At 39.4% G+C, this 19,475-nt stretch overlaps 1 protein-coding gene across 2 annotated transcripts in view; it reads left to right on the top strand.

Annotated features, from left to right (window-relative positions):
- LOC104316988 (bifunctional heparan sulfate N-deacetylase/N-sulfotransferase 3) overlaps positions 1-19,475 on the top strand; it is a 205,274-nt gene that overhangs the window by 150,063 nt on the left and 35,736 nt on the right. For both annotated transcript variants that reach the window (XM_069804723.1, XM_069804651.1), the window contains 2 exons: positions 11,953-12,040; positions 15,755-15,909. In XM_069804723.1, the coding sequence (XP_069660824.1) occupies positions 11,953-12,040; positions 15,755-15,909 (243 nt within the window). The remainder of the gene's footprint in view (positions 1-11,952; positions 12,041-15,754; positions 15,910-19,475) is intronic.

Genomic DNA, 19,475 nt, shown 5'->3' with positions numbered 1-19,475 from the left:
AAATATTTAATGTAAGGCACAGAGATATTTAAGTGTAGGCTGAATAGCCAATAAAAGTGGCAGATTAGAGGCTAATATCCAAAAGGAAGTAAAAGGATTATGTAAGTCTTTAAAAATTAGATTTGGCAAAAGGGTATGAAGTGTGCTATTGAAAGGAGTATAATATTGGCAGGGAATTTGTACTAAGATGTATTCCCAATCTCTTACAGTATAATCAACTGCAGAGCTCAGTTTGGATTCCTGTGTGTCGGTCTGAGTCTGCAAGTGTAGAATTTGCAAGCTGAGATACTCATCTACATAGATCTAGTTTCTGTAATCTTGTCTTTTAGAAATGCAAACATGCATGCAAAACCAGGAAAGGTTTGTATTAACAATTCTAACAAAATCCTCCTCCGTGTTTCTCTTATTAACGTCCTGTGTTTCACTGAAGTCTTAGGGGTTTTTTCTGCTGAATTATATCCCTTAGACTGGGTACTATGTAGGAGTCAATGAAACCGTCCAAATTTTTATTAACTTGAAGTAAGTTCTTATTGTGTCTTTTCTGTGTTGACTGCATATAATCATATAAAATATGGCTTGAGAAAGAGTTGTATCTGTTACTTTATGCAAGCTGGTCTTGCTTGCTTGCTCTTTTTCTGTCATTTCTTTGATACCAATGGTGATGTAGCAGGGGAATTTCATTCAGCTACTTTAGAACTACTCATAAAGAGAAGAAAAAAAAAAATATGTGACCCTTAGCTGGTGAGCAAGCTGAAGACTGAATTCCTAGCTGTTTCTGACATGGAGCTTTCTGGCAGAGAGAATATGAAAATCTTCTTGGTAGAAGATGTTTTTTCTGTCAAAGAAGGTGGAGCATAGAGGGAAAAAGAGCTTTTGGTATGCCTCAGCTCACCCCAAACATAGGGATAAAGATAGATATTTTTAATTGGATACAGTATTAAGAGAAACACGGGAATCTTTTTGGCTCTATTAGGAAAAAAAAAAAACAACTAAGAAACATTTGTAAATGGATTGTGTCATTGGTGTGTTGCCCAGCCTGTGCAGCAGTCAGTTTATTTAACATGCCGGTGATGTGGTAACTCTGTTGTGCTTTACTAAACAGGGAAAGCAACTGGCTCTGTTGTGGTTTTTATATAAATTAGAGTGTTTGAGTCTTCATTTATTTGCACTTCATTTATTCTCTAATATGTAAAACTAAGCAGCAGCACAAATATTGTGCTTGTCTAGATGCTTTAGTCTTACTAGGCGAGAAAAGAAGTATAAACTGAGAAGTAAACAAACCCCAAAGTGTTTCTCTTTGGTACCAACATTTTAGACATAGCTTGTAGTGTCCAATGTTTCTTTCAAGTTACCTAAATAGCAGCTTGTTTTACCTTGGTCTGTGGACTTGAGTTTTCCTGTGATCATGTAACAGATTTATATTGTAATTGTAGCCACTGTTACTCAGTGATTGCTTTCTAAATGCTGGAAAAATATTGTAAAAACTTAAATGCTTTGAATTTTGTGTGCTCTAGAAAAATAGATAAATACCACCTGCTGTTGAGCTGTGATCATCTATATAATGATGTAGACAAAACTTTGAAATCTTGTTTATTTGAAATTCTGCTGAGCAGGAAGCGCAGGCTTCAGGGCTTACAGGGACAGGTAAGTCTTAGTTTATCCAGGCTCAGGCATTGAGATCCAGAGAATACTGACATTGAAGAAGAAAAGACTGAAGTTTTCTCAAAAGGCCATATTCACAGACTGTTGGAGTTTGATGTATACAACACTGACACACCATTTTTATTCTCATTTCCTAAAGAAATCGGGTATTTTTAATGTCGCTGTTTGCCTTTGTCAGTCCAGCAATTAAACTGAAAGGGGGTAGATTTAGCTTAGACATAAGGAAGGAATCTTTTACGATGAGGGTGGTGAGACACTGGCACAGGTTGCCCAGAGAAGTTGGGGATGCCCCATCCCTGGAAGTGTTCAAGGTCAGGTTGGAGGGGGCTTTGGGCAACCTGCTCTTGTGAAAGATGTCCCTGCCCGTGGCAGGGGCTTGAACTAGATGATCTCTGAAGGTCGCTTCCAACCCAAACCATTCCATGATTCTGTGATCAATCTAATGACGTTTGAACCTGCGGGCCAGTTTCGGTCCAGTGTGACAGATACGGGCAGTTCTCAAAGACAGTTAATTTCCTGCTGACATCCTGGAGTTCAGCGTGGGGTAAGGCATGTACGCAAAGCAGTGCCTGTGCTGAAGCAGAGGTTTCAGAGTGAGGTCTGCATTTATCCTCCACTTTGGCCTGCCCCTGGCTAATCCATGTGCCGTGTCTTGGAGCTAGCGATAGCACGTACTGTCCCTTTTTCATCTAGACAGGGTGTGTGGGGCAGAGCGGGAAGGGAAGGAGGTGCTTTGGAGACCTAATGGGGAGGGTAGGTCCTAGGCAGCGGTGTGAAAGGGAGTGCAGGCTACTGCATTGTGGGAATAGCAATTTGGGAAACGAATCTATAGGAGACTACGTTTTATGGAACAAATTTCTTGTTTTGTATGCAAGCCATAGGAGTAAAGGTAGACCTGAAATCTAAATTGCATCTCTAAAAACATTGGCATTTTGGACAGAGTAATGTAGCCACTGACAAACTCATCAGAGTGGAGCAGATGTAGTGACCCAGCTGCAGCTTCCTGCACATTCAGGTGAGGTCACTGTGGTCTGTGCTGCGGAGAGATTAGGCCTAAAACTTCTTCCAGTGTTGAACCTTCTAGATGTTTTCAGCATTCAGTGGCTGTAGAGAGCCGCATGTTGCCAACAGCGGGGTAAAAGGGCCCTAAGCAGCAGAGCCAGGCAGTGTGCGGTGGGTAAAGGAGCACAGGCTTTGCTGCAGCAGAAGCTTGTGGCCAGCCCGTGCAGCGGAGGACTGTCTTCCTTGGAGAGAAGCCCTTGTCCTCCAGCCAAACTCTGCTTGCTGCGCCTGTTGGCTGTAGTGAAAGCTAAAGCTGGAGCTGGCGTGTGAGGAAGCATTAAATAAGAAGCAAACGTGCTGTTGATAATGGATGTGGTGCTAGGAGCTTGGATAATACCTCTGTTCTTTCCGAGCTGGACGACTATAAAATATACATGCTGTTAGACTGAATAGCCATGCCATTGTTTTAACTTCTATGACAAAATATTGTGCATCCTACCAGACAAGAGCTGAAGCTGTAAAAGTGTGGGTTGTCTAATGAGGGCGTGCAGGAGTATAACCGCTTTGCATCTGAGGTTATTGTTTGAACCTGATTTTTTTGAGGCCTAACATTTACTGGTAGTTAGACAAGCGTCTACATGAATCAGCGAACAACCCTGACAATTTATCTACTGCTGATGGGATGCAATGGAGACAAACCAGACTAAGCAGGCACAGCGAAGTGGCCCAGAAGTGAACTGGAACAGGATCTCAACTACTCTGTCACCCTGAGAGATGGCCTGTCATGCTCGGAGCTAAGGCAGCTGCGCGTGTGTGTGGGGGGTGACTTTCCAGTACAGCTACCGGAATGCTCGTGTTGTGGCTAACAAACCTCAGTTTCCCACTGTACTGGGTCATCAACAATCACCAGATTGCAAGAACTTAACTGGATAAATATGAAGAGATTTTAAGTGCATTTTAGAGTCACTTTGTTTTTACTACTTTGAGTTTTGTCATACTCTGAGAACTTACCTCTTTATACTTGGTGTTTCATAAGCAGATAAAGCGTGAGGCCAACAAGTTTTTTACTGAATCCTGTCTGACCAAAATCCGGGGAAAAATATCATATGCAGCAGTAGGGTGTTTATTAGTTCTATTTCAATTGGCCTGGGGTTTTTTTGACCTTTAATTAAAAGAAATGCGGGATTTTATTTCTGTTGACTGCAGAATAACGAGATCATTTAGCTTTTTAGCAATTGTAACCTCTTTCATCAAAGTACAATTTAATTGAGAGCTAATAATGCAGAATTTCATATAGAATCCTGAAAACAGCATCCTAATTACTTTACTTTATTAAATAGTATTGGCACCAAGCATTTAAAACCTTCAGCTTACCTTGCCATAATTGCTTTTTCTCATTAGCTGCTATCTCAGCCTCCAAGAAGTGAGAAGCTGGTGAAGGAAGTTAGAAATATTTCTTAAAACTCTTGGTTGTACAAATGATTTACCTAGATGAAAGAGCCTAATTACTTGATAGTGTATAATTGGACCATCATCAAGATCACTATTGTATGCAATATAAAAAAAAAAAACTCCAAAGGAAGACTCAGTAACATTAAAACAGTGTGTTCTAATGAAAAAACTTCTGCTTGAAATCATCCGAGGCAACGGTTTCTAAAGTGGCTGCTTACATTTTTAGTATCCTTTAGTGGACCTCAAATTCAGATACCTCGTTACAGCATCTGTGCACATAAAATAAAGTTGTGGCTCCTGAATTTTTTGAAAATCAGGTCCAGTATGTCTTATATTGGACACTGAAAAACTAAGGTGCACATAGTTGGGCTCTAGCCTGATGTCTCATCTTACTGACACTTCGAAGAGAAGCTGGGTTCCCCAGTTAATGGTGCTTATCAAACTAGTGAGTATGGGCCTTAATATTATAGGAATTCAGGTAAGATACTGAGGACAATGGATCTGGCAAACAGTCCAAATTAACCCAAGCAATCAGTGGGAGCTTTGCCTGTCGTGCACATTAAAGAGTTGGGCTCCAAGGCTTCCCTGTTTGATAATTTAAAAACACAATTGCTGCAGGTAGAATCTAGCCATCAGTCAATGACAAGTAACTGAAACCAGGTACTTCGTTTCATCTCCAAGGAATTTTTGCACACATTTTCTGTTTTAAATTCTACCGTGTTACGTGGTTCTTCGTAAATAGGCATCCTGCTGACATGCGGTACTTCTGAACTGTTAAATCTTTTGAAGGACTTGGTAGACTTATCAAAATCCATGTTTTTAATTGAAAGAATAATTTGTTTCTTGAAGGTACTGTATCTTAATAAGCAGGTGTGTGTCCCTGTCGTCGTCGTCGTGTCCCCCCCCCCCCCCCTTCTAATTTTGTTGTACAAAGTAGCAGGAATAGTTGTCTTCAGCTCACATGGAATCTGATATTTTATAAACTTGAACATATGTGTTGTCAGCAGTTTAGCTTTTCCATCCCTGTTTCATCAGTCTTTCTATTTTTGCTGGATTGTGTCCTCTTGGACACCTTGCTTCCATCAAACTGTAGAGCAGTGTCCTTTCCCCACTTACATAGATCAGGGTCTATTTATAATTTATGCTCTCTGCCAGCTAAACACTTTGCAGAAAAAGCTGAAGATTTTCTTTGTTTTCTTCTCTTGCCCTCTCTGTAGTGTCAGCCCTGTTAAGTGAGTGCACAGTCAAAGAAAATTTAAGCATTCTTCTCCTTTTGTCTGAAGGATATTCAAACTGTTTTTTTCAGATACACCCGGTATACCCAAAGCAATTATTCTTTCTCCTGCATAGATTAAATGTTTATGGTAATGGGTGTCAAAATGCTAATCTTGGAAATCCAGAAAGAATAGGTATTGAATTTTAATGATGTTCCAAAATACATAATTCATAATGAGGGAAACATTTTTTCCTCAGAAGCAAAATAGTCTGTCTAATAAAATAATGATTCCTAGCCATTTGGGACGGACCTTCATTGAGGCTGTCCTCTGTTTCATCTTGCCATGCTGCCTCTCGCTGCCTCCAAACACTCCACATTCTTGCCCACTGCCTTCCCAGCCCTGACTGCTGCCACAGTTTGTTGAACGGCTGCCATCACGATCTCAGCGTTTCTCACTTTCAGGTCCCACTGCTGCTACAACATTTCTTGTGGATCCCCACTGCTCCCTCCCCCTCAACTCTCCCTTCCCTAGGCAGCGTGTTCCCCCTCCTCTCTTTTCTGCCATCAGCCTCAGCAGTGCCAGGACAAACCTGGGACTGATCATCAGGCACAGCTTGTTAGCCTGGCCTCTGTTCTGTGCCACACCGTGCCTCGTATTGCCTCTAATCTTGGACACTTTGCTAGGGCCTCTAAGTTTAGGGACTGATGTATAAAACATGATAAAGCACAATCTCAAAATATATCTGGGAAATTTGAAATACTGATTGTTGAACTCTGCAGAGAAGCACAATGCTTTAAAAATCATAATACTTGTATGCATAATAAATGCAAACTTCAGTCACATGTGTGTTTTGTTCCTCAATTCTCTTTTCCATTTCCTCTCCAACCCTCTTTTTATTTCTTTTCTTTTTTTTCCCCTTATAAACAAGAGAATTTGCTATGTGGGTAGAAACTTTAGAAAAGGTCAGGTTCTGCAGAAAGGAAAGTTTGAGGGAGGCAGGTGGTGTGCATGTACCTGTGCAGGCAGCTTCAGCTGCAGGACTCTTTTTCTCAGAGCATGGACACACTCAGGAAAGGCAAAATGATGTCACAAAAAGTGCAAAGTAAAAGGACATCATATCAGTTACAGCTCATTAAACCCCTATGTGAAGAACTCCACTCAAGTTAGAAGGGCTTTAGTTCTGTTTCTTCCCTCTCTTGCAGGGGTTAAACTAAAGAGGTAATATGGTATAGAAAATTCAAGCTACTTCTGCATAAGAGCTACAATAAAGGGTCTTCGTGTGCTTAACTCCTGTGCTTTCACTTTACACTTTCTATTAATTTGTTTTACCTTTTCAGAAGGTCCTTGTCTTCATTAAAGACCTAGTACAGCATTAGAAGTTTTCCTCAAAAGAAAAGTAATTCCTAATTTAATGGCTCCTTTGATAGTATTGTTAGACACGGAATAGTAAAGCAAGCGTTGAGAGATGAGATCTGCTTCCCAAAAAAAGGGGGAGGAGATAGGCTTTTTGAAAAACTATGAAGCTGACCTTTCTTGCTTTTGTTACCGACATGAAAGTATGTACTGATTTGAAGTTTAAGATATTAACACTGCAGCATTGTGAGGCTATGTCTATCTGCTTGCCAATTTAGTTAAAATCCATGGGATTATAAGTAAAATTAACAGTCTTTTTAACAATTTTGCTTTTCAAGTAGCTAAGTTCTTTAGCAGCTTTTGAGTAGGAAAATAGTCATAAATATGTTTGTATGACTACAGAAACTAGTCATAGCTTCTTTTTGGTGAAGCAGAGTTCAATAAAGCATTCTTGATTTATTTGTTTGATCAGCCAGGATGTTTGGGTCTGAGTATTTTTGTTGATGCTGAAATTACTACTGTCTGTTTATTGAAGACAAGTTGACACTTATGACTTCTCCGTGACAGACTATAAAGTGAAATCATGTAAAGGGATATTTGAGGACAGGAGGCAGGGTAGTTTCCTGGCTATGGAAATGGGAAGCAAGTTTGGTATGAGTTTTATCCTTGGCTTTACTGCTGATTTACTTGAGCAAGAGCTTTTGACAGCCCATATCATCTGTCTGTGCCTCTGTTTGTCCTATCTATAACATGAGAAAAATTAAATAAAACTGTTTCCTTTGTAAACAAAGCTGGTATTTCCGAAAGAAAAGTGATTAAAAAAGCTAAACATTATGGTTGTCGGGAAAGGAGGAGGCCATCTATACAAAGGCAGGACTTCTCATACATCTCCATTGCATGAATAGTTCAATTAAAGAACAATTCTTTTGTTTTCTTCTGTTTCATTTGTGTTATCAGAGTCCATTTTCTCCTAAATTCTCAGCCAGTCAAGATCCCATTTGCAATTACAGCAGCTTCCATTTGCTGAGATGTTTCATCAGAAATGAAATGGAAATAACTTAAATGGGGTGATGCTGATTAATCATCTGAGAATCTGGCTTTATTCACAACATACATGATTTTTTTATGTTCCTTTCATTATACTATAAACTTGTCAGATGCAAGGATTGAAAGAACTCTGTTGTTTTGCTGTTGGGATAACTTTTGTCTATGGCTTGGGTTGTAAGAGGGCCTTTTTCTGAGATTATTTTGGACTGTTGGTGAAGAAGGGGGTCTTTCATCATACACTGAATTCTCACATTTGATTTCTGGCAGAAGGAATTTCCTAAACTTAGTATGTGAGCTTAGGAAAAGTTGAAAAGAAAGTACTCCATTGTATGTACATGAAAGTGATTATATAGCCAGCAATTTATTTTCCTTATAGTACCAGTGGAAGTATAACATATGTACTAAATAATTATTTATAAACATATGAAAGCTTTACTAAGCAGTTTTTAAAATATTTTAAAAATTACGTTTTTAAAAAAACCTTCAGTACTAGTGTATTTATATAACATCTCATACAGATACCCAGAGGGGCTATTCATAAACCAATCATAAAATATACAGAAAATATCACCAGCTTACCTTCAGCATATACAACAGCATTTAGAAATGAAATTTCAGGCTTTTTGTCCCCCTACTTTTCTCTCTTTCTGTCTTTCTGATAGAAGCTCACAGTAATAGGCCCTGCCATCTGCTACTATATATTTTTCATGAGTTTTAACATTTTGTTTTTAGAACCTGAAAGATGAGTAAAATGTCAAGTCACCCAGAAAATAATCATAGGCATGACAACTCAAATGTTATCTCAGCTTGTCTGTACAAAAAGTGGTTCACAGCAGGTCTGTGCCCTCCTCTTTGCAGATAGAGCAGGCGGAGCAGGTGAGCTGGTACACCGTTGGTATTAGCTGGTGCATTTTTGAACACCACCACAAGGCTTTAGCAGAAGATCTCCCACTGACTTTAATGAGTAACGTGGCCAAAAAACCAACAGCATCACTTTCAAAGTTTGTTCTGTAGAAGGTGAACTACAGATTTCCTTTAGAGTTTCGTGTTATTTGAGTGTTATCTGGAACGTCTTATCGTGACTGCTGGCCTAAAAAAATGCACCCACGAGGCAATCATTGAGGCAAGAAGGTGGTAACTGCACTAGCAAAATTAATTCCTGGTGAAGAAGTAAACTCTTGCGTTGCGTTACCACAGAAATGTCATAGGCTTTTTGCTACCCTTCTCCCTCCTGCCGTTTGAAAGCCTGCGTTTGCGACTCTCCTGTCAGCCCTGTAGCTGCAGCATGCCAGGGAGGTGCAGCAAAGGTCTCCTTCCAGGTCGTGTTTCTCTGGCGTTCCCAGCTGCTCTTTGTTTTTCCCATTCTGTTTTTCCATCATGCTGAGACTAGACTGGAGCTGACAAGCTGAGAAGCTGTTAGAAAGGTACAGGATAAGAGCTTCAGCTCAAAAAATGCTCACAGTTCTCAACTTAATTTGGAGGGAAAGAACTGTGCAGCCCATTCATGCCACCTTGCTGTCAGGCTGCACTCAGGAACTCTTTCATTCGACAGTATGTACCGTTAACATAAGAAGTGTATAGCCATATTATTTGCCTCCTACATTTTTAACTGTGCAAAGATAAAATTATTTCATTGAATAGGTTCCCAGCAGCTCAAGGATGGTTTTCATAATAAATCCTCTGCAGATTTGCTATCTTTTGTTAGAATAAGAGGTCTCCTGGTGATCTTTGCACTCTCAGCCTGTGCAAAAGCCCTCGTTACAGTGTTGCAAGAATTTTCTCTTAATATTCCACTTCAGAAGTCTCGAGCTTGTTTTCAATTATCTCCCTTCTGTGTTTCTTTTTACTCATTCCCTTAGAAAGTCCCTTGTTCACAGGACATTTTTTAGGCTTTCCAGTGAAAGAAGATGATCTTTACCTTACTAGTACTGTTCTTTGAAACTGCCTATGCTGTTGTTGCTGGAGCTACACTGCTGAAGAAGACTGAGGCGAGTTACTTCCAGATCTGAGAGGACCTTAAGAAATAGGAGGCAGAACAGTGATGGTTCTTTCACAGATTTATTTTTGTGATTAATATATATTTAATGAATATGCTTAGGCATAATGTTCTGGTCCGCTGAAGTGGTGAACAAGGCAAGTACTACTGATGGCTCAGAATTGAAACCACTCATGTTTCATCAGCCATGTCAGCAAAACTCAAATTTGCAGCCCCCCAGGATAGGGACAAATGACTGTCTCTCCTGTTGCTGCAGATCAGCTCCCTCAAGCACCAGCTTCCCTGAGCCAGCCAGAGCTACAAGCTTAGTGAGGCCTCAGATGCAGCACAGTAGAGGACTGGAGAGCGGCTGTGTTCCCGCTTTGGCCAGTGCTGTGATCTCTCAGTGGGGCCCGGTGAAAATGCTCGGCTCTGGAACGGGAGTGTCACGAAAGGCGAGCACAGGGCACAGGCAGATGCGCTAGCTGTGGTGTGTGGTCACCTCTTACTGGGAACGGGAGCTGCGCTGGGCCTGCTGCCTTGGGCCTCTCATCAGGTTGGTGCACAGGGCAACCCCTGCTATTGTCACCTTTTCGCCGGATTTTGTCACTGTATCGTTGTGGGTATGATAGTGTAAGGCAACAGGCTTGACAGAGTTTGCAGGTGGAGATCATACTTTCGTTAGAACGATGTAGATGAGCCCTGGAAAAGACCTGAAGAACAGCCCAAAAGTTTCTCGGATAAGGTGGATGTCACCTCCATTTGTAAAATGGCTCATATTTTAAGGAACTGTAACTTGACTATGCAATGCCTATATCTAAAGCTGGACTTGACTTCCATGTTAACATTCTGTTGTCATTGGCATTCCGAGTGAAAAAAATAATTGTGGACAAATTATTTGTATAATGTCCAAAGAAACTGTCTCATTTTTCAGGGCACCAAATTGGCATTGAATTTCAAGAGTGGGGAGCCTACTAGACCTTTAAACCTTTGAAAATCTCAAGTGATTTTAATCTTTTTGTGCTTTTCAATACATTCCCCTTTCATAACATGCTTAGAGTTGCTAATTTCTGACTATAGTAATGCTTTTAATCACTTTATTAAAATCATTGTGTTATAATGTATGTTGACTTTGAAAACTCTTTGATGACCTTAAACACATAAATGTTTTCTTTTCTTTCAAAGGTATTGCATGAGTGCCTGTCTCCAAGTGTGTGTGTGTGCATGCGCTGTAGCTGGCCATACACTTCTGATGTGCTGTGTACAGGGTCACAAATCTCCAGAGTCCAATGTGTTCATGAATTATCAACTATCGAGTGCTCAGTTGAAGACAGGCTATTTGGAGGAATGTGCACTCCGAGTCTCATTTTGGAGGAGGCTTTTTGCTCTTCTGTTCTTGTTTTGCAAAGTTTTATTGTGCTTTGGGAAGCTAGGTTTCTTTGTTACACCTGGAAAACTGAAAGAGTGAACAGCAGAGTGTAAGAGTTTGGGAGATAACTCCTGAAAGCAATATGTAAATCTTGGGAGTTACAAGTCAAGAGCAGCATACTGAAATCAATGAGTGAAGCTGTATCTGATGAATAATAGCTTTCCCCTTTCTTCTTGCATGCTGTTTTTTTGTTGGTACTAATTTAGTGCAAGTACATGTATGCTGACAGCCAGTGTGCTAACCGTCTGAGAAATGAGTCAGAATTTGGGGGAGTTTAGGATTAAGTTCTCTGATGTGGAATAGGCTTCATCTAGCTTATTTCTGTCTTTCTGGATTTTATTTTTTTTTTGATTGCCAGTAATTTTGAAACATGACTGTGTACGTACTTGACCTGATCTAGAGAAACATAATTCTAATAGATGCTGTTCACCCTGGTGAATGGAGCAGTGGTTGGGGGCACAAGAGATCCGAATTTCATTCCCAGCTGTGTCCCAAGTTTACTGAGTAATCAGTGGAAGGTGTTTTCTCTGGTGTGTGCCTTTGTTTTCCTATCTCATGATTCAGGGAGTAAAACAGTATTTGATAGCTGGTCATCTTTATGAGGAAAACAATGGAGTTTGCATGCTGTCTTTAATCTTTAAATGGTGATGAAAATATCTGTTATTTCTTTGCCATATATAAAGAGCTGTTTTTAAATAGCAAAATCAATTGAAAAGACATTTACCCGTAAAAAAAATTATATTGTTATATTAAATTTCTGTGCCAGGTGCGTTTTCTACAGATATGTTTTTACGGTGCGTTGTTTTTTTTTTCAGGCCCTGCTTGACACTCAGAATCTTTTGAGAGCTCAGATTACAAATTTTACTTTCAACCTGGGATTTTCAGGGAAATTTTATCACACAGGTAAGAATGAAATACTAAAATCACTTTCATTTTGATGGTGTTTTTTGTAGTATGAGGAAAGTAGGAATGATGGAGACTAAGGGTCTGAGTAGAGAGAATAGTTTCGTTCATAGTAGGATGACTAAAAAAATCAAATTGTTCTTTCTTCCAGGTTGCTTTGGGACGTACATTTGTGTGATTGACCGAATCAAATTTTTCTCTTAAAGTTATTATACTGGATTAACCTTTTGTTAGTGCTGTAGTCTGTCTGGATATAACCATGTAGGTGGAGTCTTTGCAACAACATTTTTATTTTAAAAAAAAGGGGGGGGGGATGTGCATAATGGTCCCGTAAGTAGAGTAATGATGTGGAAGTAGGAGAGCCAGGCTGTAGTTTCTAAGAGAAAGACTAAGCCCTTCAGGAAAGTGTACTGTCATACTATTAAGTATCCTGAATAAGAGGAATGTTCCTCCTCCTCCTGCAAACTGGGACATGTAGAAATGGCAGTCACAGGGCCAGGGGGAGACCTTGCAAGCAGCAGTCCAAGCTTGGGGTTACAGCTTTCTGTAGGGGTTATATGTGTTACATATGTGTCGTTGGATAACAGTAAAATCAGTCCTGAGGGTGGAATAAACACCTTACTGTTAAATAAACCTTACTGTTAATAAACTCTTACTGTTGCTTTATAATTTCATTCAATTTGAGCTAGCTCAGATGCTCACTATAGAAACTCTCCCAGGAAATGGGGAGAGGGAGGCACGTAGAATAGGTGAACTGGATTTTTCTCTGCATCCACTTCCTGAGCACACAGAATTTAGGTGGTAATTTTAGGTGGACTGGAACATCTCGGAATGAGGCATCTGTAATTCTAGTAAGCTGCAGTGCCTGCATTAGGTGCCGATGTAGAACAGATTGAATTCCTCCTCCCCTTTTATTAAAATTCAGTTCCTTTCAACCTGTTGTTGAGTGGTAAATTCCACTGATCAAATGCAATTTTCTATTGCCTTCACTGAGGGATCTGTTGAGCTACCACAGTTTATCCTTTTGGATAGTTTAATCTCTACTGTAGAATATAGCAATGTATATTACCCATTAAAATAATATTATACTTAAACCACCATAGAAATAGGGAGAAATAAAAGAAAAGGTATTAAATAGGATGTGATATAGAAGAAAAGCTGCTCTCTACAGTCAAACAGAAAGAAAAAAACACGCATGCAAAATAGGACAACATCAGGGCCTGGAGGAGAGAGACAAAAGACAACAAAAGATAATGTCACAGATGAAGTATATTAATATGAAAAGAGGGAAGTGAAGCGACATGTTAGCTAAGACTAGGAACCAAAACCAGATTTATTGAAAACCAAAGAAAGATATACAGAGCTTGAATATGCTTGACTGCTGTGCATGTTACATAGCAGAGGGCTGAGCGTAACTCTTCTTGTGCTCAGTTGTACACTTTGTTCAGTATTATTTGTCATATTAAGAGAAGAGGCAGGGAAAGAAGTTTGTTATTTAGAGCTGAACAGCTGGAGAAGAAAGCAGCTGGAGCTGCGCAGTTCCTCCGCAGGTCTCTTGGGCTCAGCAGACTTCAGCTAGACTTGGTAAATGTCCAGGTTTCACCCCTGCAACCCAGGTGTCACCTGCAGAATTCAGAGAGACTAGAGATGCCTTAACTTTTTCACATTCAGGACATCACTTGCTCCATCCATTCCCATCCCTTCCTTCCCTTTCTTTTTGCCTAAAATGGCCCTGCAACACAGTCCTGACTGTCAAGTTTGTCACCAGTGTCTCAGAAGGCAGAGGCACTTTCCCAACCACTTCTTTTACCTCAGTTGATAGTTCAGATGCTTTGGAGGGAACACGCACATGGGTTTCCTGGTTTTGGCTGAGTAGGATTTGGCAAAGGTATTGCATGTTTGTAGCACAAACTGACCCAGCTACTGGCTGTAAAATGAATGACTTGAGCCTGTCTCTGTTACAGCCCATCCCTTGCTGTGGCTTTCTTCCTTTCTTGATATGGTTTCTTTGCCCTGATCTGGCTATCATATGGCCTTTAGGCACTCCTGTCACTTTCTTTGATAGCATGCGAACATCACACAGGGCCCCACGGACTCGCATGGAGTCCGGAAATCTAAATGGTCCTACAAATATTGACACATCATTACGTATGTCTGCCCGCATTTTTCATTCACTGCCGTAGTTCCCTCAGAGGTAATGAGGAATAAAATCACAACAGCGAAGGTATGTCAGACAAAGTTTACTGAGAGAAAGAGGAAAAAGCAAAAGGCATATAGGGTTAGTGAGAGTATGGCCATACGGATGCAGAAGGCATCAGAGCTGAACATTTGGCTAAAAGACTGAAAAAGGAGAACAGATTTTCCAAAATGCTGAGGGGGAGAAAGGATTTGTCAAGTTGTGTTGATTGTTGGCGGGAGTAGGAGCCATCAGTAAAGCAGGAAGCAGGCACACTGCGAAGGTGCGTTAAGCTATAGGTTGTCAAAGTTTGGCTCATAGAGTCCTTATATGGCAGCCCATTAAGGGGTTATTCAAATTTGGCTGCCTTTGACAGGACTTTGTCATTAAAAGTGCACTGGGACTAGGATAAATGTCTGGGCTTGGGGATGGAAGGGGTATCCTGATCTGCCAGCTAATTAGACCCTGACACTTCCCATCCCTGAGGTGCTGTCAGATACCCAGGCCGAATCTCTGCGAGTGGGTTATACAGAGCCGAGGCACGGGCCCAAGCACCGAGAGCGGGTTGTCATTGCCCTTGGATTACCAAATGGCCTCTGGAGTGCTCGGGGTCCCGGCCAGCCCCCACTGCCTGCACCCGGGGGAGCAGAGGCAGGGGCCCGTCCCAGTGGGTAGCTGGGGTGCAGCTGCTTCTCTCGCAGGCTGGGAGGAGTTATGAGTGTCGAAGCGGCCAGCCGGTCTCAGGGTTGGAGGACAGGCCCCACCACTGGCTTATTTACTGCTGGAACTGCAGCACGAGAAGCGTGAGAGAACGGCAAGGCCGTACGCTGCTGCCTGAGTGATTCCTCTTCATCAGCGCTGCAATTCAAAATGGCTGCAGGGCCTGTTCCACGCACCGCAGCCTTAGGAACAGGCAGGAGAGCATCTGAAAAGACAGGCCTGGGGTCTGAGAAATATCTCGGTGAGCTGCAGCCACTCTTTAAATCTCTTAAAAAAAAAATATGCAGATTTCTAGGAAATCCTGAATAGGCCATGATCAGAAAGGTAAGAATTAGCGGGGAAGAGAAAATAATTGTATTACACATAATATTTTGAAAAGGCTGCTGGAAAAAATACTTCCACGTATCATAGGTAACAAAAGGAAAAGAAGTTTGATTGGGGAGTGAATTTAGTTTGGATAAGGAATACTAGAAAAGAGTTGTCAAAGTTTTCATTTATACTCTGTATTAAACAATCTTGTGTACATTTTATTTGATTCCGTCCCTTAAGCTACTGATGTTACTGATATAGCACATGCATGTGAGGACAGTGTTGTACCATGCATTCAAGATGCCATGAAAATGGAGCTTTTGGTCTTTTACTTGACTATAATGACTTCAGGAAAAGTAATGTGTACTTGGAAACATTTAAAGTCCTCAGTACTTTAAATGGCCACATTTTATTATGCTGATTTCTTTCTTATATTTTCAAACATTTGTAAGAATATAATAAAAGTAGAGACTTTACTTCAGAGATTTTTTTTTTTTTTTTTTTTTCAGGCACTGAGGAGGAAGATGAAGGTGATGACCTGCTGTTGAGATCTGTGGATGAGTTTTGGTGGTTTCCCCATATGTGGAGTCACATGCAACCTCATCTCTTCCACAATGAGTCATCGCTGGTGGAGCAGATGATCCTCAACAAAAAGTTTGCCTTAGTGAGTTATATTTTTGCATTTTATATTGGATTTAGGTATTCAGAAACCATTATTCCTATTTTGTTGGAAAATCAATTGTTGTAGAATTTTTTTAATCTCAATGAATTGAAAAAGAAAAGAAAGTTTTGATAAAGGGCTTTTTGCAATCAGTCTACTTTGTGCTATGAAAATCCTGTTTCTCTACAGTTTGGATTTCCTTCTCAATTGAAGTTTGATCTTTTTGTATTACTTTATGAAAAAATTTGAATGGAAGAATTCTTTCAGAATGAAGAATTAATTATGTTCCCATCTTGGAAAGTCAATATAGATAAAAATTCTTCTATTTCAATATTTTCCTAAATAAAATTTTGTCCAAATAACCCATTGTTTAAATTAGAAAAAATCCAGTTTTCTGAAAGAATAAATACTCCATCAAAAAGTATCAAATGACTTTATGAAAACACTGCATGTTAGGATTAATGAAGTGTGCCACATTTTCAAAGATGCTTTTCTGCAGTGATACCTAATCACATCTTATATATTCCATTTGGATCAACTTTATAAAAAATTATTTTGAAAAGCATTGCCTTTACTAATTATTTAATCACAGCAAAGCTCTGAAAAACAAATGTTTCACTGAGAATATAAGAAAAAATTAAAACCAGATCTTTAGGTCTGACGATACTAGAGAAACAGACTTACCTTTTCTCTACAGTCAATTTCATACAATAAAACCAAACAAAACTGCCATATATAATACATATTATTTGTCTGAAGAAATGGTCCAATGTAAAGACATAAAGAAGTGTGATATCAGAATATCTCAGCAAACATAACTTGTTTGCTGAAATACATCCCCTCTTCCCAACAGCCTAATTTTACTTCTCCCTTTTCAAAATACAGTGGTTGCTCCTTAGCTGGCAGGTGATGACTTTGTTCCTTGAAAGAGCAGGGGGATTTGAAATACCAGAACAAAAAAGAGTGCACTATGGTCATGTGTCAGTGAGTATAGGACGGAGATGTAGACCTAGAATATCGAGCAATTAAAATTTGTATTTGAAAACTTTGCTTTTAAGTAAGGTATATGCTTTCTTTCAACCAAAGATTTTACCAAGTTTACTGTAAACTGCGGTTGTACTGAGAATAGGCCAGCTCAATTTTACTGTTTACTTTAAAGAAAGCATTTTAGTAGAAGTTAGAACCATGAGAATTTAAAAATCCTGTGTGCAAAATTCCCTTTTTTCTATGATTCTGTGTACTGTTGCAAGTTCCACTGGAAATTAAGTTAGTTCTTGTAGTTCTGGTGTGACCTAAGACATCCTCTGGGATTAGCCTACAGTATGTAACCATTAAAGTACATTATTAGAAGAATTCATGTTCAACCTTGTTTTAGGTAACTTCCTCAATTTCTATTTTCTTCACTACTTTCAATGCTTTTAATACTTACAGACACCTTATATTACATGTTTTTCATGTCTGAAGCTATGTCTAGATATATAAACATGGAGCTACTCATTATGTTTCACTTGCGTAAACCATTTAAAATAGTAACAAAGGTAAGTATCCTGCTTTTTTGAAAGAGGCTGAAATTGCTGGTGCCTCATGCATTATCAAACTGAACGTGTATACTGTGTGTTAAATGCTCATCGTGGGAATTACAGTCACTAAGAAATAATGGAGACACTGACACATTGAAGATGATAGGCTCATAATTAGAATGAAAGATGTTAATTACATATTTATTACTGCATATTGTAAAACTTGAGGGAAAAACCCTTAAAAATCAGACATTTGTTTATAGCTGAATGAAGGAGATAAAATGGGACACTAAAGAATGCAATTTCTTAAATGTTCTGTAAAGATTTTTCTTTCTGATGTTTATGCATGCTTAAGGGAAGTAGAAAAGATAAAAGGAAGAGGAATTGAAATATCTGTGAAGGAATTAAATAGTGTAAAGCTGTGTAACTGATGGTGTATCCATTCTTTACCTCCCCATGCAGTAAAACCAATAGGCCAGATCTTACTCATTCCTACTTTGGCAGATTACACATAGTGCGCCCCAGCTGTAGACCAGCAGATGATGCACTCCTGGGTGCAGCGGGGTTGCTGATGGGGTGTTTGCATCTTACCCAGGAGCGGTACAGCCTTACAAGAATTCCAAAAGCTGCACCAGCCTCAGGATGGTAAAATCTTATGCCCCATTATGTGTGCCACAAGTTGCTAAAGGGAAATACTAATTTCACTAGTTTTTTTTAATCTAGAAAAATTAGGGTTCTCAACTATGGTTAAACCATACCTGTCTGTTACACACACCATTACACTAGGTTCCAAGTAGTCCTTTAATGAGGAAAAAATAGCTTTCTTCCCTTACAGGCTTCATATCTTTAAAGTCTTATTTCTCATGTTCTTCCAGAGCAGAAGCAAATGCTGCTTTTTGTGAGTTTGCTTTGTTTTGAGCTGTTAGTAAAGTTAAATTATAACAGATACATCTAATATTGAATCCTGATTATTTAAGCTTTTTAAGTCCAGTACGTTAGCTTTTCTGCAGTAATCCAGTCCTCCTCCAGAAAAGATGGTTTTACTAAGGTATGCACCCATTTTTCGTTGAGATAAGACTTAGAGAGTTTTTCATGTTCCTTAGTAACTAGTTTATTCAAAGGAAGAGACCCAAGTATCAACCAACTCTTGCCTTTGCACACAAAGTATGCTTAGAAAGTATGGTGAAGATGACCATACAAATACAAACAATATAAAAAAGCTCTTAAACAGAATTCAAAGGCTGTGCAAAGGCATTTTTCCTAAGACGACACTAAGTCATTGCAACACAACATCTTATAGACAGTGTATTCTGCTAATCAGACTATCAAAGAAATATCTGCTATATACTGTTCCTTTGAAAAGTAACCTGAAAGAAAGCAGAAAAGGTGTCAAAATTCATTAGAGTATGTTGGAAACCAGAAACTGGAAAGAAAATATATTGAATGTCAAGAGAAGGTAATACCAGCAAGGTCAGTATGTAAACAAGATAAATGACAGGAGTCTGCAAAAATAGAAGATGTACTACAAAAGGGGTTAGTCTACAACATCTGCCTATTATCCTCAGATTTTTACTAGTGGTTATCTTTTCTCCATTTTCAAAATGACACTAAAATGGTTAAGCTGGTTTTTGAATATGGTTTTATGTTTCGAGTAGACTAGAGGGGAAATGCAGTGACTCTGTGAAATTCAGCTAACAATCCAAGTAATTGTGTAGGGACATGTAGTGGAAATCACACTTCAGTTATTGTAACTGCCAAATGCTACCTGTTGTGTTGAATACATGCCAGTAATTTTCTCTGAATTCTTAGTTTGTGAGCAAATTCCTTGCAAGAACTTGAAGGAGTGCAACTTTCTGTTTAACGTAGATTGAAGAAATCAACGTAAAATACATCTATATCACTCTTGCCTACATACTCATAAAAATATTTATTAAAAAGGCTTTTGTATTAGAATCCTGTGTTTCATCTTTGCCATGCTGCCTTCCGTCTCCCTTACATATTAGCATATTTTGGTATCAGTATTATTTGCATTTCAGACCTGTTCTTGAT

This window comes from Haliaeetus albicilla, chromosome 1 (genome assembly GCF_947461875.1).
Source record: "Haliaeetus albicilla chromosome 1, bHalAlb1.1, whole genome shotgun sequence".
Taxonomy (NCBI): domain Eukaryota; kingdom Metazoa; phylum Chordata; class Aves; order Accipitriformes; family Accipitridae; genus Haliaeetus; species Haliaeetus albicilla.
The sequence above is the reverse complement of the archived record's forward strand: the minus strand, read 5'-3'. Positions and strand labels throughout refer to the sequence as shown.